General features: G+C 38.4%; 1 protein-coding gene across 4 annotated transcripts in view; it reads right to left on the bottom strand.

Annotated features, from left to right (window-relative positions):
- Positions 1–27404, bottom strand: part of UTRN (utrophin) — a 398463-nt gene that overhangs the window by 32221 nt on the left and 338838 nt on the right. For 3 of the 4 annotated variants that reach the window (XM_063309056.1, XM_063309084.1, XM_063309074.1), the window contains 7 exons: positions 13120–13256; positions 12057–12095; positions 11691–11756; positions 10724–10789; positions 5187–5345; positions 4145–4388; positions 1664–1772 (listed from right to left, as the gene is read on the bottom strand). In XM_063309056.1, coding sequence (XP_063165126.1) covers positions 1664–1772; positions 4145–4388; positions 5187–5345; positions 10724–10789; positions 11691–11756; positions 12057–12095; positions 13120–13256 — 820 coding nt within the window. The remainder of the gene's footprint in view (positions 1–1663; positions 1773–4144; positions 4389–5186; positions 5346–10723; positions 10790–11690; positions 11757–12056; positions 12096–13119; positions 13257–27404) is intronic. The other variant, XM_063309065.1, reaches the window with a different exon arrangement.

Consider the following 27404-nt stretch of genomic DNA (forward strand, 5'->3'; position numbering starts at 1 on the left):
ATTTCAAGTCAATGCATTTAGCAGAAAGCCTCAGTGCCCAAACGGCCACTGAACATTATAAAGGCCAGAGCCTCCATATTTTGAATAAAGAAGGAAAGAGAAGGAAAAAAAGGGAAACAGTAGTCCTAAATGACTCCATATGGATGATGCATGTTCCTTGCCTTCCCGATGCCAAAAAGTATTCTTAGAAACAGACAGTAGCACAAAAGTGCTGGTCTTCAGTTGTACGCCTCAGAGCTGAGGTGGCTGAAGGCAATGGTTGGCTCCTTCTCTCTAGCTTCCCTAAGGCTCTATAATACCTTTGGGCTGAAGCAAAGCAGAGATAATTCACCTGTTTCTCTTTGACCCAGCACCCACTTCACAAGCTGGATTGTTCTGTGGCTAGTAGAAGCTGAACTATTTGCCCATCCATCCATCTGTTCGTCCATCCAGCTATCTATCTCCATCCATCCGTCCATCCACTCTCTCTCACCTACAAACTTCCAAAGGCTGTAAAAAATACATGAGTAGTGGAAGGTGTGGCTTGGGCATTTACAATTTTTCAGGGGCTGGGGCATGAACATTAGTTGTGCAAATAATACTGGGGTCCCCCTTAAAAAATTTTTAAAAGATTTAAAGTCAGAGAAACAAAGTTTTTTTTTCTTTTGCTATTGAATATTGGCAGCATAATTTAGTGTAGTTCCAGGAGTTGCAAATATGAGACTGGGGCTTCTGTACAGCTCTAGGCTGTGGAAACATCAGTCATATCTTCAGAGCTGGGCTGGAGAAAGATGCAAAAAAGAATATATCCACATTCATAGCCATTTTTAATATCAATGTTTGTAATGAATTAAAAGGTCCAACCTCCACCCTTTAAATTTATTTTTAATTTTACCTATTACAATAAAATCAGAGTCACCTATCACCACAAGGTAACAGTAACCTAATAACTGTTTTACTTGGCAGGCCTGTGGCCTGACTTTAAGGGGATCATTTTGCAATTGTTGAAAATTCAGTAGTGACATATTAAATTGATGGGTTTTGGTTTGTTGGCCATTTTATCTACTTAGCTCTTTCATTCTTTCTAATATTTCATTGTTTTATATTAAACTTTTATAAGGTGCCCAAAGGGCTTTATAATGGCTAAAATTGCTTTAGAGTGGCTAAAAAAATGACAAATGAGTGAATAAATAAATTTATTTTTACCAACTTCTTCAGAAAGGTTATGAAGCTTTCAGCCAAAGTATGAAACTTTGTTGCCTTGAGTGACACGTTACATAGAAGTAATTATATTTTTTCCGAAGAATAAATTGAATACCTGACCTGGGTACCTATCAAAGCCTTATAATAAGCAGCTTTTGTGGTACTTACTTACCTGGCTCTTTATAAATTACCTTTCTGATTCTAGGAGGAAATGCTCATGGCACCTCAGAAAAACCTTTATTGCATTAGGCAAATACATATGCTGAATATTTATATAATGAACAAAGCACCATACAACTGGTGGGGGACTGAAAGGGGGCAAACCCATAACTCAAATTTCAACCTGGATATACAACATGTGTGCTGATGTCTCAGATCTCAGCACACATTTTGCAAGGGGTTAATTCTATACTAAAAACTCTTTGAAAACCCACTCAAGAGAAATGTAACGCTACTATCTGTGCGCTAATTAGTAACTTACCTGTCTGATTAAACTGTGAACTAGCATCCTGATCAGGTGAATACCCAAGGGTGGATTGCTGAGGTGAAGCACTAGAAGAGCCTCCATTAACCCTGGAATCTGTTTCAGGCTATAAATTAGAGTTAAAAATAAATTCACTTGAACATATCAGAGCATACTTTAAATATTTGATCTAACCTAATAAAACTGAATTTGTAATATTCAATATCCAGGATGGAAATGAAGCAGACCCCATAAAGAAGAGCAAGCTTTTGATAGATGTATTATTGATTGGGCCTGCTGGCTCTCCCCATACCCCACAGTCATACTGGCAGTTGGTTTGTTCAGCTGGTGATTAACCCATATATCAGACTTTTAATATGCTCCATAACAGCTTTGATATATGCTGAATCCTATGTTAACTTTTGTATTTTTGCAGCATGTCAATGGTGAGTGGAGCCAAGAGTCAGAGTCTCATGAACAGAACAGAATATCAGTACTAATGTAAGTGGCATACCTCTCTAGCAGTGTTTCTCAACCTTGGCAACTTGAGATGCTGTAGACTACAACTCCCAGAATTCCCCAGCCAGTGAGAAACACTGCTCTGTAGTATTGCAGGGAAACATGGTTTCCAAGGATTAGACTAATTCTGCAAAAGGGTATTTTTAGCATGTTTTGATGTTTTATTCATAAAACACACTTAAAAACTTCAAGCTCTAAAAAGGGTCCCCAGAACGTTAAAATACTGAGTATGAGTGAAATGTTCTGCTAGTACTATATTTTGCTTTTGTCTTGTTGTTTCTACTGGTCTTGTTATTCATTGTCTAATTTAACTAAAGAGTTATTTTTATGAGTGTCTTTCTGACTTCTCTTCCTAGATTAGAAAAGAGAGAGGTTGAATTTCATGTAATACTAAATAGTTGTTCAATATTACAAAGCAATTCTCAGCAAATGTTGGGCTTATGAATTCCCATATCCCCACTCTTCCCTCCACTTGATCTCAATTACCAGAATACTTTGCTTCTATCTTTTGACAAACTCACCTGACTTTTTATATCTGATGCCACATAAACAATGGTTAATCTTACTTATAGCCTATTTCTCTTATTCCTCATTCCTTGTCTACATATTAATAAATGCATTTGATCTGCACACTTCCAGATTTCCACAGGGATTTATTTAAGAGATCTATGATTTCATTATAATTTCTGTTTTAATATGTCTTTATGAAGCTCCCACATGGAGCTCTACTTCATCTCCAAGTCTGACTTCATAATGAATATTTTGGACAGAAATGGCCACATTCCATGGCAACCACCAATCCTTTGGGCTTGTTGAAATAAAAATAGTAAGTACACCTTCAAACTGTGACCTGAAATATTCAAGTTTCAATGTAATGGAATGCAGGAATGCAAAACAATCTTACCAACAGTATTCTCTGATATTTGATACCACCAGCTCAATTAGTTTTTCTTCCCACAGCTTTGAGAGAATACACTCTTGATAGGTTATTACTCTAATCAACACTCTTCAGTCAACATATCACAATAACATGTCAACATATCATAATAACCAAGAAGTCTTTTTAAAAAAATGAGACTGCTTTGCAAATAAGATATCAGAAAAACAAACAGTAGCGCATGCCACAAGGTTACACACCTGTCACCACATAGCCCATTTTGAAACCAAGTGAAAAGAAATGTAACTGAACTAGCTTCCAAATATACATTAAAAAAAACATACTTATTAATGCTTCCAAAAGTTGCACAAGCAGGCTGGAGGAAGGCTATTATAAAATGTTTTCTGTGCACTTTGAAAAAAGTGTAATTTGTCAATGCCTCAAATAGAGGAGAAGAGTTAGGGTTTAACGGGGGCTGGAGTCCTGTATTTCAGAATGAATGTTTTGTTATTAATGGTAACAATAGAGAAGAAAGTCACACTGACAACATTCCTTCTTGTTCTTTCTATGAATTGCAGAATGTAGAATTAAAATGCTTACAGCGGTCGACACATTTAGGGCTTGGTGGGTAGTCTGATTGATCAATATTTTGGCCTCCAGACAGATTTAAGCTCCAGCAACTTTCTTTTTTCAAATGGAGGCACCTGCTCCTTTTCACTCCCACAATCCCAATAGTGGTATAACTCTGTTGCTAGATAAGGCAAGGTTGACAATATATGCAGCCAGTCAGCATTAATATAATCATTCAGATCCATCCTTCAGGTGCTTTCCTAAATTTTTCTGGTGTTTTCCAGGGAATAACATTTGGAAACCATGGCATTTTTTTTTAATCAACTGTCACTAGGGATTATATGACCTTACTTTCAGCCTGGTTAGAATAAAAAATTGAAAAGGAAGTCATTTTGGAGAGAGAAACCAAACAGAGTACAAAGCAATATGTCTGTAAGGAAGTAAAATACAACCAACTTGCTTCAAACATTAGTCTGACTCTGTATGTCTACAAATAACTGCTGTCATAGGGAGAAAGTCACTGAATACAGTACCTGTTCGAGCAATTGCCGTAGCCGGTGAAGCTGAGATTCCAGTTGCTTGTTGTGGTCTTCCAAGATTTGCATTCTAGCTTCCAGACGACCTTTGTGTTGTCGTAAGAGTTTGGCCTCTGCAATGAGTTCAGCATCTTCAGATGTGTGTTGAGGAGACACAGCTGAGTCTGGAGGTGAATTTAGGGCATTGATTCCCCTTCGAAGATGCTGTTCCTTCAGTTGCTCATATTCCACTTGTAGCATCCTAAAGGGAGTTTAAAAAACAGCAGCTGATTTTATGGCAGAACAAGTACAGGAAAATCCATTTGAAGTTTCTCCTTGTTATCGAATTGTATGAAAAGGGCAGAGCAACTTATAATACGAATGTTTGACTAGTGAGGGCAGAATATAATGTTAATACGAACTTTCTCTTCCTTTCTGCAGGTTATCTGCACAAAATAACTCAGAGAGCTGCAGAAAGAGGAGGAAGATTGAAACCTCGCTGTGCAGCTTCTCCACACAAACTGGTCATGTGATTTGTAAGAAACAGCGGAGAAGTGGAGGAACAAAGCTGTGAATCAGGGACAGGAAAGGCCTCTCTTTAGTTCTCCATCCATGGTTTTAAACATTCCCTTTTACCGTCCAGAGTCACTAGTTTGAGATGGGCGGCAATATAAATTTAATAAAGAAAGAAAAAGAAAAAGGAGGAGGAGGAGGAGGCGGAGGAGGACTATTCAGTTTGGGAGAGAGGACTTCTGAGATAACCACCGGGACAGGAGGAGGCTGGACTGGAGAAACATGAGCAGGTGCCAATTATTTACACCGGTTGAAATGTTGAGTTACAGGAAGAGCAGCAAGGAAGGGAAGACAATGGCCAATCAAGGAAAGGAACAATTCCCTCCATTTCAGTTCTGAAAGACTAGTTAGCGTATCTGATCCCATTTTTCCTACTGGCATACAGAAATAAACTTCTGAAGTATTTTTTTCACAGCCAATCTTCAAATTTTAAGCACACATACTCATACATGTAGAACACAGTTTTTCTAAGGAAGGATTATGAAACCTTTGCTCTTCCTCAAGGTCAGCGATGATTCGTTCAAGTTCTCCTCGTTCTTCTTTCTCCACTGACTTCAAGATCTGGGTTGGACTCTGTGGCTGACTCATTGGCGAATCACCTCCCAGAGTCTGACAGTACTGCTGGATAAGAGCATGCTCATCTTCCCTAGAGATAAAGAGAGCCAGCATAAATGTATACTTTACATGTCTGAAATATAAATGAATTGTATATATTTACTTAATGCACAACTAATGGCATAGTTTTAAATCCTGTAAAATTGCCTGAAAAGTGGGGGGGGGGGAGCCTGATGTATTAACTGAAAAGAAGAGAATCTTACAATTTTATAAAGGATTACACTGATTGAAACTTTAAATAGTAAGTCACCTGTGTAACATTGATGGGCAACCTATTTCAGCTGAAGGTGTTTTTTGGGGGGGTGGGGGGAGGACCCCCAGAGCTATCTCCAACTGCAAAATGGCAAAAAATTGGTAAAGCAGAAATACTGTTCAATCTGGCAGGGTTGGTGTGTTCCGGGTTTCATCAATTAAACCGTGGCATCTGTCTGGACACAGGAAGCACACCTTCTCTGAAGCAGCCCCTGCCCTCTGGAATGAGGTTCCCCCTGAAATTTGAATGGCTCCCACACTACTGGTATTTCAAAGGGCCTTAAAGACCTGGCTCTTCCCCCAGGCCTTTGGAGAGGACGACTGATACTCCTTTATTCCTTTTTGTTCCTCTCCAGATTTGTTTTATTTGCAATTGTTGTTCTTTCGTCTTGTGCTGTTTTTCTGTTTTCCCTATTGGTCTTTGTTTTTAAGTTTTTTAACAACTGTGAACCGCCCAGAGTTCCTGGGAGTCATGTAAATGTAATAAATTATTATTATTTATTGTTACTCTATTTATACTCTATTTACTCTACATACAACCCACTGACACCTGTAGTTTCTCCTCCTTTTTAAAATTATTATTATTTCCTTGTCTTTATTTTTACACAACATCCAGTTCTATGCTGGTTAAGAACAAATGGGTGGGCCGGGTCAGGGTGAGAAGGCACAATTTCAAGGTCTGTATGTCTTCTAATTATGCATGAACCTGATTAAAGGTACTCAGGCTGGCTGGATATAAGATGCTCATATGCCGTATCTTAAAGTTCTTAGCCTAGTTTTCAGGATGTCAGCAATTCTATGGGGGTTTTTTTCCTCCTCCCATCACATCCAAGATATGAGATCTTTGGTCAAAAAAGATAGGCCTGCTCTGTTAACCAGTCATTAACCAGAATTTCAACCAAAGATTTTTACAGTTCTATTCCAAAAAAATTAACTACATAGTAAAAGTCTGCCCCCAGTTTTTTAGTCTACGCCATAAATATACTTTGTGTAATACATGCTTTGCTCAGAAGTCTTATTGGTGGTCAATGGAATTATTTCCAGGTAAATATGCAAATACAAATCTGACAATATCTGAATCCTAAAATTATGATATTACATTGGTAATTGATAATAGAAGGTTACTGAAGATCCCAAAATCTGGAAAATCAGAAGGATAATTTAACAAGGTAGTGAGAGACACAAAAGATGAAGTTATATCCATCCTTCTATTTATATCAGGTTTAAAAAAAAACATACATTTTTGTAACTGATAATGTGGAGATCAAACAAACTATTGTTTTTCAACTTAGGTATTTTACATGAGTAATAATTTATTTAAATTGCAGCTTTATTGTTCAGCGGAAGCAAGAGACCACAGTTAAGCAAAAGTGAAAGCAAAAGCTTCTGTATTCCATGGAAACAGAAAACAGAAAAGAGAAATGTGATTTTGAGATTCTTGAGGTTGTTTTTGTTATCCATGGTTTAGTATGACTTTTAAACTTCACTGCACCACGATTATTTTAAGCTATAGCTTATCCAAAATCTAGAATCAGAAATCATGGTTCCTGAATCTGATTGTTATGGACAAACCATAGTTTGACAATTATCCGAAACCAAAAGCAATTTTTTTTTGCAGCTGCATTGCAGAGGAAGTGGAGAGCAGATCTGTGCTTCTACTAATAAAATTATAGTTAATCATTACATCTAAAGCTCAGAAATAGTTTTATATATTTACACTCTGTCTTCCTAGCATGCATTCTGCCATCATGTCATTCCTAATTGTACTATGGTTATTTCATTTGCTCCAGAGTTACCATGATTAATGCACAAACAGCCTGAAGCTTAATCACAAAGCCTGAAAATTGGAATTGGAATAATAGTATCAGATCTAACACTGCATTATAATTAGAAGAAAAAAAATCTATTGCCATTCTAAGTTGATCTTCAGAATATGGTATTTTTCAAATTCATTCAGAAAAAAATAGGAGAGTACTAGAAATTGGCAAATTTACCACTTAATGTTCACTTTCATCCATTACAGAAGTTTAAGCTACAGTACAGGATTTAATTTCTAACTTTTCCCACTTTTGAGGCCTGTCAAATTTGCTCTCAATAAGATTTTGGAGGATGTCAAGCAACTTTGTCACACCTGTGCTGCAAAAATCTGGGCAACCATTAGACAGAGATATAGTTATTATTTTCTGTACTGATAGTCCTCATTTAGCAACCACAATTGGGACTGGCAGCTCAGTCATTAAGTGAAGCGGTCACAAAGTGAAACCGCAACTGTGCTTATGATCTTACTTCAGCTTTCCTTTGCTTTACAGACCTGTGAAGGTTGTAAATGTAGGAATTGGTTGTAAAATTACTTTTTCATCACTGTGGTAACCGTGAATGATCACTAAATGAGGACTACCTGAATCTGTATACCAATCGAAGCGAATATTTGTAGCTCAGGGTTGAACTGTGGAGTCCTTGGTGCTCTCTGAGCCTTGTTGTTTTCTTGCAGACGTTTCATTGCCAGACTAGGCAACATCTTCAGTGCAAAGAGGGAGTGGGCCTTGCTCTCAGTTTATATACTGTCCAGCTTGTGTTGGTGGAGGTGGTGCTCTCGTTCCTTGATTGGGCTGTTGTTTGCTGCTTGGTTGATTGCCTGAGTTAATAGTTCCTTGATTAGGGTCTATTGTGCTGTTTGGTTGGTCATCTGGTATTAATCCTAGTATTGATTTTTGCATATCTGAGTGTTGATTGCTAGCGAGGAGGTATACTGGTTTTTTGGCTTTTCTATTGTCTCTTTTGAATAGTATGTAAATGTTGTTTACCTCTATGTGTCTGTTGATGGCTGCTTTGTCTGAGTGCAAGGCTTCCAAGAATTCTCTGGCATTTTTGGATTTGGCTTGGTTTAGGATGCTCACAGTTTCCCAGTTAAAACTATGGTTGAGTCTGTCCATGTGTTGTGAGATTACGGAGTTCTCATCATGTCTTCTGACTGCTAGTTGGTGTTCATGGATGCGCTCTGCTAGTCTTCTGCCTGTCTATCCTACATAGTGGCTGTTACAGTCTTTGCATTGTATGTTGTAAATAACTCCTGTTTTTTTCTCCTTGGGCTATTGGGTCTTTCAGGTTGCTTAATATGTTTTGAAGAATCTGTATAGCTTTCATTGCCAGTATGATCCATGTTTACTAAATTCATCAGTCCCAACATTGTGCTGTGATTTCTCTATGCTGGTGTCCAATCTGTGATTGTAGAGAGGAAGGAAAGATCAGCTTTGCATATTCAAAAATTCCTATATAGATATGATAACAGTATCCTGTTCAGACTAAGCACCAGGCAGGTTCTCAAAGAATATTCTTTATTAAATAACTATTTACAGTAAGTAAGTCCTTGATATGCCAGACTGGGTTAAGCAAGCCCAACTTGGCTGACTGGATCCAACTGGAACACGAAGGCTGGAGCCAACAGTTCTCAAACTGGAACAGTACTGGAATGACACTGATGCTGAATCTCTGACTCACTGGATCTGGGATCAGGACTACGAACAACAGACAGGGATGAACTGTAGACTTGGAGCAGGACTATAACTCAGAGCAATGTTAGACTTGGCTGGGGCTCTAAACTAGGCTGGGTACTCTGAACTAAAGACCTGAAGACAAGGCTTGAAACTGGAGCAAGGCTGGACTCGGCTGGAATCCCCAGACTAGACTGGATTCTCTGGACTGGAAGCTTGGAGCAAGGGGAACTTGGAACTAGGCTGGACTCAGCTGGAAGCCCGGACTAGGCTGCATTCTCTGAGCTGGAGACTTGGAGCCAGGCTTGGAACCTGAAACTAGGCTGGACTCGGCTGGAAGCCCCAGACTAGGCTGGATTCCCTGGGCTGGAGACTTGGAGCAAGGCTTGGAACCTGAAACTAGGCTGGACTCGGCTGGAAGCCCCAGACTAGGCTGGATTCCCTGGGCTGGAGACTTGGAGCAAGGCTTGGAACCTGAAACTAGGCTGGACTCGGCTGGAAGCCCCAGACTAGGCTGGATTCCCTGGGCTGGAGACTTGGAGCAAGGCTTGGAACTTGGAACTAGGCTGTACCCAGCTGGAAGCCCTGGACTAGACTGGGCTCTCTGGACTGAAGACTTGGAGCAAGGCTTGGGACTTGGGACCAGGCTGAACTCGGCAGGAAATCCTGGACTAGACTGGTTTCTCTGGACTGGAGATCTGGAGCAGGGCTGAAAACTAGAGATAAGACTGGACCTAGCTGAAGGCCCAGGATTAGACTGGAATACAGACCCAGAACAAGACAGGGGTGCAGTACCTGAACACGGCTGAGCACACGAAGTGCAGTAGGATGGGAGCAAGGACACATGGTGGTGCTGGAGTTTCAAGGCACGAAGAAGCTGCTTGGAAGATCGTGGACTTTCAAGGCTGGAAGCAAGACCGAGACTGCTGGGCTTGGCAAGCAAAGGATCCTTATTGGCAGCAGAAGCAGGATGCACGTCCTCTTCGGAGCAAAACAAAGGCACTGGTTCCTCTTCAGCAACAGATGTCATTTCCGATGCTGGTCGGGACTCTTCTGCGGACGCTGCAGGCTTGTAGGATCGGTTGTCTCCAGCAGCTTGCTCTTGGTGCGGCTGCCTTTTATCCCGATCTTTGGCGTGCTTGGAGTCTCCTGCAGCCAATCAGGCTGCCTTCTCCTTCACACATTTTTCAGCTCGTCTGGCATGCACTGATTGGTGCAATCAATTCCTCCTCCGGATCTCACCCAATCAGCGTTGCAACTTCTTCCCGCTCTGCTGAGTCATGCTGGAGTTTCGTTTCTTTGATTCCAGCCTAGTAAGTTTCCAATTCCTCCTCTGACTCAGAACTAGTTTCACTTTCCAAGTCAGAGGCAAGCTGGGTTCTGACAAACAGGTTGCACAAGTCTATGCAATGATTTCCTTCTAAAACATGTTTTTCTCAGGGAAAAAAACAGGCTTGCAAAAATCCTCCCTCTTTTTACTAGGTCACTCTTTTGAGTTAATCAAATGCTATGTCTCTCATGCACGGTGATTATGATTATCTGACATTAACACAGACCACTAGGAAGCTCTAATTAATATCTATTTGCTGGGAACTAACATTCATATCAATTAAAAAAAGGATTTGCCATTAATTTTACAATAATTCTAGTTACTAAATCTACTTACACACTTTCTGTGGTGGAGCTACCATCTGTGAAGAAGGAACCATTGGTCCGCTCCATTTGGGCCAGCCTAAAAGACGAACGGTATTCATATGATTATGTTTCATACAGATCAGTTCTCACTTCCGGCAACTGTAGTATTTATTGGTAGGTTAACATGGGAATAACCAAACAACAAGTTTCTGCTTAATTCCACAATAAATATTCATTCTTATTTTTTCTTAAAATCCTGAAGATTTCCTTAACATATAATTTTTTGCAAAATATACTACCATGTCATTGTCCAATTTTTGCTTCCTTCTTTGAAACAACCTTCTTTCATACTTTTTTGCTTATATTTCATAATCTCCATGCAATAGCAGAGTTCCGGTAAGACTTATTAATGCCCCTGGGCCTTAAAATAAAACTGGACTTATCCAAACAGAAGCCCATCTATGCCCTGCATAGACACAGGATATCTTCCTCTGCCCTGCTGTCCCCTCTAGTTCCTTCAGACATACAGAAGGTGTGATCACTCATCACATATCAAACTCACTTTTAGAGGAGAATGACCTAGCTTCCTCTTTTTTAGTTTTCAGTTGTTAAGTGAATAAAGTTTGTATCAGATTACTTTGTAATATTTTTTTTTTGTCATTTGGGCAGAGTATAAACCACTTTATAGACTCATTCAACCCCACCCCCCAAAAGAGATTTAAAGATTCCAAAAAACCAAGCTGATCAATAAGAGTGTACTTCTGAGGTACTTTACATTAAACGGTCATTCAGTGATGGCCACAACTTTAATTAAACATTAAACATTATCATATCACTTTTCAGTGTTCAACTAGTTCCTCTAAGTTTACAGGAATAGATTGATTATAATGCAGCACAATGCATACTTTCCATTGTGTAATGTCAGTCTCAGTTCTGTGACATATAAAGGATAGCAATCTATACATGTATGTATAACACACATAGAGTTTGCCTCTTACCTGTTAGCATATTGCTCTATCCTGGAGTGGGTGTCATCATGAAATAGTTGGGGAGATTGGGAAGGGCTAGCAGAATTTAACAGAAAAGAAGTTGATATCATTTGTTAAATCATAAAAAACAAGAACTTTTTACACTATTAAACACAAAATAATGAAATGTCTCTTAAGATAATGGGCTCAACTCATACAAATGTAGTAAATGTATCATTAAGAAAAGCTTTATTTCATTATTATGTTCTATTCAAATAAATGGGAGACACAGCATAATTGTGCATAGTCTCATTAATTTCGACAAAAGTTGCAGAAGAAATATTTGATAAATTAAACCCAGCTACCTTACCAAGCACAAATATGGAAGATACTCACTCATACTGCTCTGGCCACATACTAATAAGTGTGATAGGACTGTAAGAAAAGAAGTACAGAAAGAAAGATTAAAACATTAATGCTATTTAAACAGGTACAGCATGATATATTTATTCATTGTTCTATCCCAAGATTTTGTTTTAGAAGTAGTAGAGAAAAAAATGAAATTGCCCATAACCAAAAGCCACTTCGTAACATGTCCGAGAGAAGAAATAATCTTTTGGTAATCAAATAGAAGAGCAATAATCTTAAAAATAGTATCTTTCCCCATCTTATAACCAGAAAAGGACCTGATTAAAACTGTACATGGTTCTTAATTGTTAAGAATTTGTTTGAAGTGTTTTGCCTAAAATGAAGCTTATACAGAATGTCACACTTCATTACACTAACCTAGAGTGTTTATTCTGTACAATTTGATCTGATTGCAGTTTTTCAGTATATTATCCAGTTTTTATATCTTTGGCATGTATACTATTCAGCAAGCAGGTGTACAGGAAGTTTGAATGTACAGAAAACTAAATCCAATGGTAATTCAATCTGTTAATGATATCATTACAATGCAGATAAGCTAGAGTACAATTTAAAGAGACTTTCAGGATGAATATATTTGATGAGACCATCTTAGGCAATGTGCTCCTCTTCCACAGTTATCACATTTGAACCCCAAATATGTTCTCCTCCTTTCAATGAATGTGCTTTTCATTTAAAGAATAAAAACCAATTTCTGGGCATGGTTGACTAAGCAATTTTAAATCTGTCTTTTTCATTCCCACTAAATAAATGGAACTTTAATGTGGTTCATTTTGGCTGTATTGCATACTTCCATGAAATGTACTTTTAAACATTTCTTAAAGAAGTATAGCTTGTATGTTTTATTAAAGGACATTTTTACTGGGCCTGAATTTTTAGTACTTCTGCATATTAGTTTTCTTCTTGCATTAGTATATACTTAGCTATAAACTAAGGTGCAGGGTATTCTCTCACTGTAGCTTCCACCCTTAAAAAACATCTTTCTGTGAAAAAATGCTGTACTGAAAAGCACCAATCTGTATTCAAAACTCACGTCTCTAAATTGTCGCCTTCCAAGACTGTTTGCACTGGCAGATAACCAAGTCGTGGGTGTTTAGCAAAATACTTCTTGGATCTGAACTTGTTTTTCAGCACTTTGGTGAAATCTCGTACATCTTCCCCTGATGTTGTCTAGAAGAAAAAAAAAATACAGAAAACACAAATTAAATGTTTACATTCTGCTGGCAATTAGGAGTATATTACATTATATGGTCAACTGATGCTGGTCACAGTGTGCAAATGACAATGATTTAAAATTACTAGGAATAAACTATTTTGGGACAAACCCAAAAGCAGGAATACAAAAAGGCTTGACTTAAAAATAAAAAATTTCCATTTAATAAAGTAAGTTGTAACAAACATTAGAACACACAAAATCTAAAAGTCTTCATGTTGTATTAAAAATATGAATATAATAAATCAAATTTATTAAATTATTTTAAATATGCTCCTAACAGAGAAGTAAATAAAATGAAGCATTGTAAAACTAAGATTCACTTACTACCTGTTCAACAAGGCATCAAAGCTAAGCAGGCCAGCAGTGCTTTCTATCAATATATTTAAGAAAAAAAACATAACCATGTTGTTTCTGCACCAAAATGTTTGATCCTCCATTTGAAAGTTTTAGGAGTATATGCACTGCTCAGTCAAAAAAATGGTGTACTCACATGCACTGCCATTATAGGGATATGAAATATGCATGTACATATGTACTCATCAAATGTAGAATGAGAAGACCCTCCCACCCCACCCCGAAGTGTAGAATAAATGTTTATGCACCAAGCTTCAACAAAAAGGCGAATGGCTACTTCTGTATGAAGAATAATGATCTAAAATGACCACCCAGGCGCATTATCTGGAGTGTTTTTTGTAAGACAGAAGAAAACTGTAAGACAGAAGTGGTTTCTCAGATTTGTAAAAATTGGTAAGAAAGCCAGCACAATTTTGATTTTGTTTATATTCTAGAAAACTTTCTTCAAACAATTTTTCACTCCAGGTTTCTACATATGGTCAAGTTAATACTCCAGCAGATGATGTCACTATTACAAAATAGTGTATGTAGAATGAATGAATGAATGAATGAATGAATGAATGAATGAATGAATGAATGAATGGCTAATAAAGAGATGGTGTTTCAATCAACTGAGCTCATAATTCTGTTTTATCTCTATGAGTACAAGACAGAGCTTGGTATTAGAGAATACACAACCTTTATGATACCAACAGCACACAAGAAACATCAAAAGTGTCAGCACTGCTGATAAAGTTGTTTGAGATATTTAGAAGCCCTGATGTAAGGTGCATTTCTTGATAGTAGCTTATAGTTCCAAGTGAAGTTTCATGAAATATGAAATTTCATAACTATTTGTGAAATACTGGAATGCATTTCCAAAACATTAGCAGTTGCTGCTATCTTTAATTAGGTTTCCAACTATTTCAGGAAGGTTTTGAGATTGGTTTATTGGTTTTCAATGTGTTGTGAGGACAAAATCAATTTCACTCTATTTGATGTGTTGCTCAATTTGTCCTTCGCTATAGACACCTGATCTTTTTCAATTCCATATTTCCATTTGAGTCTTAAAACAAGAAGATTTTTTATGAATCCTTGCCAAAGAGCCTAGTCACTTTTGCTGAACTTCATCATGTTGGAACAATGGAAGATTTTAATAAATGAGAGACTTTCTTTAGCCTAGTGCCTGAAACATCAGCAATAAAAAAAGTTAACTAAATGTTCACAATTGCTTATGCACTGATTTCTTAAGCTCACAAGCTATATAAGCAGAAAAAAACGACTTACAACAGTTTGAGTGATTGTTCCTTAAGACTGTATTTTTTCTATAAATGACTAATGTACCATAAATATACATGGAGCCCCTTTTCCAAAGGCAAAATGGGTCAGGCCACCCAATACTGTCCCTCACATTCCCAATTCACTGAGATCTTCTTCATCTGCTATGCACAGAGATACAAAGTAAAAGGAGGGGAGTGCTCCCATTTTACTTCTCATACCTATCAGAAATTCAAATCCAAGAAAAAATCCTTCAGCTTTGTAAAACTCAGCCAGAATGGCTGCTACAAGTTGTTGGCACCTCAAGCAAGGCTTTAGTTTGTATAATCCCTTGTTTGTATAAATTTGCATAATCTGAATTGTGTAACGTGTATCTACAGGCTTTGAATAAAGACTGGCATTTTTGTATACAGAAGGATTGTGTATAACATTGTTTAGTGTACTGGAGAGCTGAAGGGAGTTAAGGTACCTCCTGATGACAATCAGAGGAATATAAATTGAGAAAGATAAGCCAAGAAAAGGCAGTGGGAAAGTGAATATAGGGATAGTGGGGGACATCTGAATTGAGTGGAGAAGATAATGAAAAATAGCACACTGTGCAGCAACCTGGAGTTTACTGGATTCCTCAAAAAAAGAAAGGGAAATTAATGAAGAGCTAACTAGTAATGACTTCAGCAAAGGATCGTTACCTTGCCGTGGTGCTGGAGTTTGAGCACCTCAATGATGCCATGAGCTAAACCGTGAAGGGCCACCCAAGATGGGAAGGTCATGACAGAGAGGTCAGACTAAATGCGATCCCTGGGGAAGGTAATGGCAACCCACCCCAGTATTCTTGCCATGAAAACTAAATGGATCAGTACAACCAGAGATATGTTGGTATACCATCGGAAGATGAGACCCCCAGGTCGGAAGATGGTCAAAATGCTACTGGGGAGGAACAGAGGATGAGTTCAACTAGCCCCAGATGTGGTGACGCAGCTAGCTCAAAGCCGAAAGGACGGCTAGCGGCCGACGGTGCTGGTGGTGAACGGCGAATCCGATGTTCTAAGGGTCAACACACCATTGGAACCTGGAATGTAAGATCTATGAGCCAGGGCAAATTGGATGTGGTTCTTGGTGAGATGACAAGATTAAAGATAGACATTTTGGACGTCAGTGAACTGAAATGGACTGGAATGGGCCACTTCACATCAAATGACCACCGGATCTACTACTGTGGACAAGAGGACCACAGAAGAAATGGAGTAACCTTCATAATTAATCGTAAAGTGGCTAAAGCAGTGCTTGGATACAATCCAAAAAACGACAGAATGATCTCAATTCGAATTCAGGGCAAGCCATCTAACATCACAGTGATCCAAATATACGCCCCAACCACAGATGCTGAAGCAGCTGAAGTAGAGCAGTTCTATGAGGATCTGCAGCACCTACTGGACAACACGCCTAAAAGAGATGTTATTTTCATCATGGGAGACTGGAATGCTAAGGTGGGCAGTCAAATGACACCTGGAATTACAGGTAAGTATGGCCTGGGAGAACAAAACGAAGCAGGACATAGGCTGATAGAATTTTGCCAGGACAATTCACTCTGCATAACAAACCAGATGGACAACACCAAAATCAGATTGACTACATCCTTTGCAGCCAAAGGTGGTGGACATCTGTACAGTCGGTAAAATCAAGACCTGGAGCTGACTGTAGTTCAGATCATGAACTTCTTCTTGCACAATTTAGGATCAGACTAAAGAGATTAGGGAAGACCCACAGATCAGCTAGATATGAGCTCACTAATATTCCTAAGGAATATGCAGTGGAGGTGAAGAATAGATTTAAGGGACTGGACTTAGTAGATAGGGTCCCGGAAGAACTCTGGACAGAGGTTCGCAGCATTGTTCAGGAGGCGGCAACAAAATACATCCGGAAGAAAGAGAAAACCAAGAAGGCAAAATGGCTGTCTGCTGAGACACTAGAAGTAGCCCAAGAAAGAAGGAAAGCAAAAGGCAAGAGTGATAGGGGAGATATGCCCAATTAAATGCAAAATTCCAGAGGTTAGCCAGAAGAGATAAGGAATTATTGTTAAACAAGCAATGCGCAGAAGTGGAAGAAGACAATAGAATAGGAAGGACAAGAGACCTCTTCCAGAAAATTAGAAACATTGGAGGTAAATTCCAGGCAAAAATGGGCATGATCAAAAACAAAGATGGCAAGGACCTAACAGAAGAAGAAGAGATCAAGAAAAGGTGGCAAGAATATACAGAAGACCTGTATAGGAAGGATAACAATATCGGGGATAGCTTTGACGGTGTGGTCAGTGAGCTAGAGCCAGACATCCTGAAGAGTGAGGTTGAGTGGGCCTTAAGAAGCATTGCTAATAACAAGGCAGCAGGAGACGACGGCATCCCAGCTGAACTGTTCAAAATCTTGCAAGATGATGCTGTCAAGGTAATGCATGCTATATGCCAGCAAATTTGGAAAACACAAGAATGGCCATCCAATTGGAAAAAATCAACTTATATCCCCATACCAAAAAAGGGAAACACTAAAGAATGTTCAAACTATCGAACAGTGGCACTCATTTCGCATGCCAGTAAGGTAATGCTCAAGATCCTGCAAGGTAGACTTCAACAATTCATGGAGCGAGAATTGCCAGAGGTACAAGCTGGGTTTAGAAAAGGCAGAGGAACTAGGGACCAAATTGCCAATATCTGCTGGATAATGGAAAAAGCCAGGAAGTTTCAGAAAAACATCTGTTTCTGTTTTATTGACTATTCTAAAGCCTTTGACTGTGTGGACCATAACAAATTGTGGCAAGGTCTTAGTGGTATGGGGATACCAAGTCATCTTGTATGCCTCCTGAAGAATCTCTATAACGACCAAGTAGCAACAGTAAGAACAGACCACGGAACAATGGATGTGTTTAAGATTGGGCAAGGAGTACGGCAGGGCTGTATACTCTCATCCTACCTATTCAACTTGTATGCGGAACACATCATGCGACATGCTGGCCTTGAGGAATCCAAGGCTGGAGTTAAAATCGCTGGAAGAAACATTAACAATCTCAGATATGCAGATGATACCACTTTGATGGCTGAAAGTGAAGAGGAACTGAGGAGCCTTATGATGAAGGTGAAAGAAGAAAGTGCAAAAGCTGGCTTGCAGCTAAACCTCAAAAAAACCAAGATTATGGCAACCAGCTTGATTGATAACTGGCAAATAGAGGGAGAAAATGTAGAAGCAGTGAAAGACTTTGTATTCCTAGGTGCAAAGATTACTGCAGATGCTGACTGCAGTCAGGAAATCAGAAGACACTTAATCCTTGGGAGAAGAGCAATGACAAATCTCAATAAAATAGTCAAGAGCAGAGACATCACACTGACAACAAAGGTCCGCATAGTTAAAGCAATGGTATTCCCCATAGTGACATATGGCTGTGAGAGCTGGACCATAAGGAAGGCTCAGAGAAGGAAGATAGATGCTTTTGAACTGTGGTGTTGGAGGAAAATTCTGAGAGTGCCTTGGACTGCCAGAAGATCAAACCAGTCCATCCTCCAGGAAATCAAGCCAGACTGCTCACTTGAGGGAATGATATTAAAGGCAAAACTGAAATACTTTGGCCACATAATGAGAAGACAGGACAGCCTGGGGAAGATGCTGATGCTAAGGAGAGTGGAAGGCAAAAGGAAGAGGGGCCGACCAAGGGCAAGGTGGATGGATGATATTCTAGAGGTGACGGACTTGTCCCTGGGGGAGCAGGGGGTGTTGACGACTGACAGGAAGCTCTGGCGTGGGCTGGTCCATGAAGTCACGAAGAGTTGGAAGCGACTAAACGAATAAACAACAACAACTAGTAATGAATTGATGGATTAAGCAATCAATCAATTACAAATTAATCAACTGATTTTTATTACAGATCACAAATATTGCCCAATCATGGGGGGGGCAGAGAGAATGAAATATGATCTCTTTACGTTCTTGAGATTACATATATACTAAAATGTTATAGACCTGGCACTAATGTCTTCTTTAGAAGACAGAGTCTTCTGTTTACACAGAGTCTGGTTTGCATCTCATGTTCCTCCAAGCATAATGATAATAAAATGAAATTAGATTTGCCTGTAACATGCTTTCATTATAACAATCTTAATGATAGGTTTCTGATTACAACAGAAGGCAGCCTTGGCCCATGGACCACCAGCCCTTTCATTTTGTGATCTTGAAAACACACATTGAAATTCAATGGCAAAACTGCCAATTTTAAGTTGCACAAATTTTAGCTTCATTGCTGTTGTTAAAATAAGGGTAAAATTGGTGTGTTAAATCTCCACATGGCTTGTTTGCTGCTAAAAATCCCTGTAACACTCTCCAAAAAGTTTTTTTTAAAGCATTTAAAAAACAACACAAAACCTTTTCTGCCTTATGTGACATTATCAAATCTCCCTTGTGTTTTTTGGAGCATAAATAAGTGGTTTTACAAGATGAAATAATAGATCACCTGGCTCTGAGCTGGGAGTGTGAAAAGAAATAACTGATCTGAGAAGGGATAATGTAACATTTCAGTAACAGTTCCTTTAAAACTCCAAAGCTATTTTCAATTTGTCTTAAATGCGCCCCCCCCCCAATTTTTTGGCCAGAAATAAAGTCATAATACTTGGCTCCTGTCAAAAACAACAGGTTAGGACACAGACCGAGACTTTAAAGCTTTTAATATTAAGGATGGGTGACAATATTGTTCAGTGCTTTAAAAATTAGGGATTTCTTCGTAAAGAGGATGAAACCCAAGAATTTAAAAAATGTTATATGTGGGAAAATATAAAATACTGTATATACTTTTGTTTATCAGAGGACTTAAAGTGCTTAACTTTCACAATTCTTTTAATTCCCACGTTGCATTTAACCTAATTTCTGAATTAAACCATTTTCTAGATTCACCCAATACACTGAATCATAAACTGATGACACAGACTTATATAATGTATTAAGCCATCAACCCACAAAATTATAATGAGTCATGCTTAACATGTTATATGCATACAATGGCTAGGTCTTTTTTTAATAAGAATTTTATTAAGTTTGAAACAAAGATTAAAAACTACAAAAAAGCAAAGAAAAAAAAACTTACAACCCCCCCCCTAAAAAGTGTGAAACACAAGAAAAAAGGATTTTGAAGATTACATAAAGAGGTGACTTCCAACTTTCAACAAGAATATACAGCAATTTCCATAATCAATCCTTTAGTCTATATCAAACCAAGATCACATTATTTCTATAAATCATTCCACTAGCACATTATAAAAATCACTTAACACAATTGTTCCTTTCCCTTATATTAAAAGAAAAAGAAATATATAAGCCTCCAAATCAACCCCCCGCAAAAACATTTATTTAATTATTTCCTTCCTACCACTATTCTATATATTTCTGTCCACTATAATAAAAATCAAATTATAAAAACATTTAAATTGTCTACTTTTATAATTAATAATACTATAACAATCTTAACCCTATTAAACCTAAAACCAAACTATTATTATAACATATAAATCTTAAAAATCAAACAAATCTTAAAAAGCAATCCAGTAAATCTTAATCCAAATCATTAAAAAAAAGGAATCATACAAGCCTAAAATATTTTTAATTATTTACCCCACCTCAAAATATAGCAACACATTTACCTATCTCCATATTACACACAAGGCATTTTCAATACAGAAATCAAACAGCCCAACTGCCCCCCCTTAGAAACTCAGACTTCTCAGGAAAAAAACCTCCTACAGAACAGAACCTCTTCTTTCCCATAACATTCCATCAAAAAAACCAGCTTCATTTGTAATTTGCAACTCAGACTGTCCTTTTAACCCCTTCAACACCAAAATGCAATCATTGCTTGGCATTTCAACAAAAGATTCAATCTGTCAATAGAAACATCTCTATCTTTGTTAAAATCTTCATCTTCTTCTACAACGTCCTCAGCCAGATGACACATTTTAAAGCTGATATTTTCTGCAATGTCCCGAATATCTTGCAAAATAGCTTGACAGGAATTGGTAAAGATCCATTTAAACTCACAGCAAAGCTCACAACAGGACTCTGAGAAAGTATCCTTGAAATCCTCCATGTTTCAGGCAGTAAATTATGGTACCCCCTAGACACCTGACTAGCGAGAGTGTCAGGATGGAGGCTAAGTCTGAGGAGGAGGAAGATCAGCCAATTGCAGAAAAAGCGAGAGAGACTTGAGCAACAAGATCCAGAGCCACTGAATGACAGGAGGCAGATTCACCACCACCTATTGGTGTGCGAGAAAGGAGGCTGGAAAGGCAGGCTGAGCAGTGAGAGAAGCGATTGGCTCCTGCATGAAAAAGGCAGGAAAGCCAAAGATATAAAGAACGCTAGAAGCCAGAGCCAGTTGTCAGAGACAACCATCCTCTTCTCCCTGACTTGCCCTCGGAACGCACTGTCTCAGCCAACCTTGTCTGCCAACCCTGAGCCTTCTGCCTCTGCTGCCTGCCCTGCTGCCATGCCACTGCTTGCCTCAGAGCCTTGCCTTGCTACCAAGCTCCAACTTGCCTCAGAGTCTTGCCTTGCTTCCGAGTCCAGCCTTGCCTCAGAGCCCTGCCTTGCTACCGAGCTCAACCTTGCTTCAGAGTCTTGCCTTGCTACTCTGTGACTCCAGCCTTCTAGTCCCGCCTTGCTTCGCCTTGCCTTGCCGCTTTCTGATTCCAGCCTTTCAGTCCAGCATTATTTCGCCTTGTCTTGCTACTCTGTGATCCCAGCCTTCCAGTTCTACCTGGTTTGCCTTGCCCTGCTGCTGTGTGAATTCCAGCTTCCCAGTCCAGTCCTGCTTCACCTTGCCAGCCACCTTACTGACTTGGAAACCAGTTTATTCCTTATTGCCTTTTAGTTATTGTGTTTAACAATTTGCAAATAAAGAACTTTATTGCACCTCTTCCGTGTCTAGTCGAGTTGGTCAGGACAGAGAGTAGGAGTTAATGAGTTAATGGAAAATCTCTAAAAGTTGTTGACATAAGAGAAAGTATGCTAACAAGCAGCTCCCAGGGAAAGTGGAAACAGAAAGCTGAAGATTCAAAACAGCAGATTCAACATGTAGAAAAATATTAAATCCTTCAAATTCAATACAAAAATAATAACAGGGAGACAATTATTTATTCTCAGTCCTCCTCAATATCCAAATGGGAAAACAAACCAAAGCTTAAAAAGATTTTTAAAAATTAATCCCCAAAATAACGACAAGCACCAAGAGAGATCACTTCTCCTTGCTGTAGAAAGTCTCTCTTAGGGTACATAAGTTTAAAAAATATATAAATTGGGTGATTTAGAAATGGGGTGGCTCGACCTAGTGTCCCTTTAAGGCTACAGCGTGGCTTGGAAATAATGACGTCCTGGCCTCATGGCAGCTCTGACCTGATTGGCACGAATGCTGTTTGTGATTCTCAGGCTACAAGCTGCCATTCCAGAGGGCAGATGGGATTATTCTGAGCATTTTCTTTGTCCATGAAAGCGCTCTTGGGCTTTAGGAAAAAGCCTGCCCAAGCCCAAAAGAAAAACCACCACTGTCAGTTCTGTCCGCAGAGCTCACGGACACAGCCGTTCAGTCAGCCATGTCCCCACCGGAAGTATACAATGGCTAGGTCTTGACTGACTTGATTAAACTTATTGTATGATTCAGCCATGTTTCATGTGCTCAGCTAAGGTTGTTATTTTTTTCCTCAGAAGATCCTCATCTTTAAGAACTCTGTAGCAGCTGGAAAAAGCTGTATGTACTGAATATTCTGGTGGAAATAGATGAAGATTATCAATTGCTTCCTTTTGATAAGCACCTATCAAACATCACCACTGTCTTCCTAAATGCAACTGAGAAAATTTAGGTTTTTAAAAAGAATGAATGATGAAGAAAATAAAATGGGCAGCTTTAAATATTCTAACGTCTTGTTTTTGCTGTTTTTGAAATAGTTCAAAAAACCTAATTACAAATAACATAAAATAACAGCCATGAATAACAGAATAAACTTAAATAACATCAATAATAATAAAGGAGAAAGACCTTTATTACTGTCAGCTATAAATTTGATGATGAGTCAGCTATAAATTTGATAAGCTCTTCAAAAGCTCAATAAAAAGACAATGCATCCAACTTACTAGATATAGTTTTGGAGACCTTCTTGAGAAGTAGTGGTATGGATGGGTGGATGGATGGAAGGCAATGTATCAAGCAAGCCAATGCTAAAACTCTTCCAGCATTTTATAATCTATCTCCAATCTCTTCCCCAATTTTCCCTCTTATTTGAGTGGAAGAGTTCCTTGCAAAGATGTAAGTTAGATCAATTCTTTTTTATTTGGCAACTCACCAACTTGGTGAAATCAATGGATTTTCTATTCAAGTGACAGAAATATTCCAGTTAGGTTCTCTGGCAGCTGTTGGTTTCAATATTGAATAAATTGTACTAATTGAATAAATTGTACTAATTTTGAATAAATTGTACTAATTAATGTGTGTTTGTGTGTATGTATGGATATACTGTAGATATTCATAGAAAACTAATCATCTCAGACCTTTATTCAGAGCAAGGCTATGAAAATAACTGGGAAAACAAGATGGAGAAAGGGACTATATTGTATCTCTTAGGACTGCAAGATGAGACTTACTCACAAGCAATCATGAGTACAGAATTGTACTGGACAATTCTGCCTGGAGGGGGCAGGTAATACTGAAAGATTCATTAAACTCTGGGCTGGCAAACAGGATTCAGACAAGAGGTTCTTTTGTTCTCTTAAAGGATAAATTTTAAGATCATACAAATTATTGCCAATTTCTGGGAACCAAGATCTCCAGCTGAGAGATCAAAGTGCTAGTGTTGGACAGGTACCTATAATATGTTTTGCTCTCCATCTGTAGAACATCTGGATTTACAAGATACATTGAGGCAGTACAGGGTTTCCTTGGTGCTGTACATTGTGGGAACTCAGCCAACATGGAGTGGAGCTTTTGCACCCTCTGACTGAGGTGTTAGCAAATTACTGTCCACTGAGGCTGCAGCCACTCAACACAACCTGCTTCCACCTGCCACTCTGCACCACTCCCACCCCTTGTGTCATGCTAGGCAAATGCCTAAATTACGTCAATGTTGTTCCGGCCCTGTGCATCAAGACCCTAGAAAGTATCATTCAGTAAGGTCTCTGACTATATTTAGGATGATAACTTCAAATCTTACTCATTTGTGTGGAAATCTGGGACTTTCATGAATAATTACATGCTCTTAGGCCTAGGCTGTCTGAATAATTGATGCAGTTAGCACTTGAATAAATCACAAAATGGATGTTGTCATTCCTGGTATTAATCTCCTAGTTCAGCTTTCCCAATTTTTGCTTGCTGCCATGCAAGTTTAAAGTAATGTCTTTTATATATATTCCTAAATTACAAGGCTGAGAAACAAGGGAGGAAGGAGATTGTGAGATTTTTCAAATTGTCCTGCATAAAGATTAACAATTTCTGAGATTACATAGAATTTAGGATATTTTTCGCTTACTAATAGAATTTCTGATTAAAGTAAAATCGTTTCTGCCCAAAGCACTTTTACCCTGTGGATTAAAAAATGAGAAGAAGATAAAGGTGGTGAAGATGATAATTGAAATTTAAATTTATTTTGCTAAGTATAAAGTAATGTAATTCTTAATTTCATCTGAGCAATCGCTGCAAAAGTATCCTGCATCCATCTTCTTAAAAAATACTATGAAGTCCTTAAAACAAGAATCTGTGTCAGCAGTCCACAAACCTATATATTTTGAGCTGTCTCCAATGTGTAATTGCTGTCTGCTGCAATAGACTGCCTGGTGGATTCAATATCTATGGATTTTAGCCAATGCATAAAAACCTGATGTTCGAGGTTTCAGGTTTTTGTAAATATTTATAGTTATATAACAAGGTGGAAGAAAACCTTGTGTGAGATTTAATACCATTTGGAAGCTAGGTCCTAATTCTAGAACAGTGTCTTACATAATCAGTGGAAAATATATTGCTCTATCTTGCAATATATTTGGTCAGGCTGCAAAAAGCATCTCCCTTATTGGTTGTCTTGAGTAAAAATATTTTCATCATTGAAAGTACTATATAGGTAGTCTTTGTTTAGCAACTGCCTCAGATAGCAATGGTTCACAAATATGATGGTAAAAATTGTAATAAAAAATATTTTCCAACCAATGTGCATATTTAGAAAAAAAAAAAAGCCTTCAGTGTGAAACTGATTAAGGTCTGGTCAGTTTCAGGCAGCAGCTGCCAGCCAGCCAAAGGATTCTAATTGTCATGAGTAGGGATGGTGAGCAGGAGGGGGCCCCTATCCAGGGGGGAAAATATATGCGTAGTTTAGAGGCTTTGAACTGTCCTTCAAAGAAACTCAGAGCAGACCCGCCTTGACTTTTGGGGTTTATCTGTCTGGGTTTCCCATGCTCCTTCAGTTTGGTAGGATTTTTGTCTACCAGAGACTGAAATTCTTGTCTCAGCATGGTTTTTTGCTTAACTCAGGACACTAATCAACTAATTAAGGTCACAGAGCTGAGCTTGTTAACTTGCAGTTAGCACTTTTTAGGGACACCCTGTGCTGCAGAGTAAAGCAGCTCAGAAAGCAATAGCTTATTTAAGCAATCTCTCCACCCCAGAGATGAGGGTCAGGCATAGGACACTGTATGAGAAAACTTTATCTGAATGAGATGGCAGCAACCAGCAAGTCTCTCTCAGTCATGAGGTTCGCTTAGCAACCATGTCATTTAGCGACCATTTCGCTGGAACCAATTGCAGTCACTAAACGAGGACTTCTGTATTGTTTTTGCATCATTTTTAGTGTATTCTTGGCCACTCAGAGCTGCATTTCCAAAAGGGCTGGCCATACAAATCGAGGTAATAAATAAATAAAGCAAGCTAACACCCTTCTAAAGTTTTGAACAGCAACAACAACAACAACAACAAAAGCCATTCTAAATACAGAGTGTATGGATTTATATGACAAATTAAAAGGATATGCAGAGGGTGCAGATTGTGGCATTCCTAGAGGAAGGCAGAAGAACCTCAGCATCCAAAAGCAATTTCTCATATGCAAGGGTTGCTCTGCCCAACCCTTCTTGACATTACAGGTGCATATTATGGGGTGGATAAAACCATCACACTAAGGATATAACTAGCACTGTCTCGACTTTTACCATAATCAAATTTTTGCTGTTGAAGGGGGTGTTCCAGCAGTGGGACAGCCAAGACAAATCTTGAAAAGGATTATTAAAAGATGGGTTGTCACTATACCAACTCTTCGTGCTCACTATAAAACAGTATCTGTAATGTTCCATAGTAATTCATGCTGTTATGCATTACTGTGAAGACTGTGCTTCATTTAGTGGTACACAAAGAAAGGTATTTCCTTTCATCCTGGAAGGTACATTCTGTCCATCCAAACGTGCAAGAATTCATTATGTTCACACAGAGACTAAAAAACCCACTATGTGCCAGATTTCACACCAGGCACAGCAATGAACCTCAATGCTCTTTTTCTTCTCTTTTTCCCAGTAATTTTGAGCTCTTGATGTCAACCCTGTATGGAACAGGCTCCCCACTCAGATCAGGCTGGTCCCATTCCTGGTAGTTTTTACGGAGTCACTAAAAATGGAGCTTTTTCAAAGACCTTTTCAGTAACACCAACTGCATCTCTTGTGGCCCTTATTATCGTTCTTTCCTACTTGGTTTTGTTTTTGCAATTTGGATTGTATGTTGCTTTGATTCTGTAGTTATTTTTACTGTGACATTAGAACCGCTGAGAGTCACGAGATTGCAGTGGAATGAAAATCAAATAAATAAATAACACACAGCAGCCAGTTGAACATAAATTGGATCCAAGCAAATGGAACACTACAAATGTCTGATTATATAGCCATCATGGGAGTTCCAGAAAATCATGTTATAAGCATGAATTCCTAAATAACGTATTAAGAGCAGCAAATCTTCATGGTTTTCTAAATTCTGTATCTTTCAAACTGATTATATAACAACATATAATAATGGCAATAATAATAACAATAATAATAGCAGCAGTAGCAGCAACAACAATAAAAGTAACACTTAATAAGTGGAATACATTTTTTAGAAAAGGAATATTATAATTTTTTGGTTTAAATTTTCTTCCAGATGAGACTTTTACTTAAAAAACAAAACACGTATTTTATCCTTTCTATTCAATAAACAAATTAAAAAGTATGTTAAAAATATAAGGTCACACACATGTAAAATGAATAAGCATATTGACAGCAGAGCTCAATGCAGAATACATTATATGAACTCCATGGGCTGCAGCCAGAATAGACTTACTGAAATAAATAGGATTTGTTAGTTACGACTAGAAAATCTCACTGATTTAAATGGGTTGAAAATAAATACTACTAAATCTAGATCCGACTTCAGTTACCTAATATAATTCTATAAATTATATTGTAAATTATAT

The sequence above is a fragment of the Candoia aspera genome, chromosome 1 (assembly GCF_035149785.1).
Source record: "Candoia aspera isolate rCanAsp1 chromosome 1, rCanAsp1.hap2, whole genome shotgun sequence".
NCBI lineage: Eukaryota > Metazoa > Chordata > Lepidosauria > Squamata > Boidae > Candoia > Candoia aspera.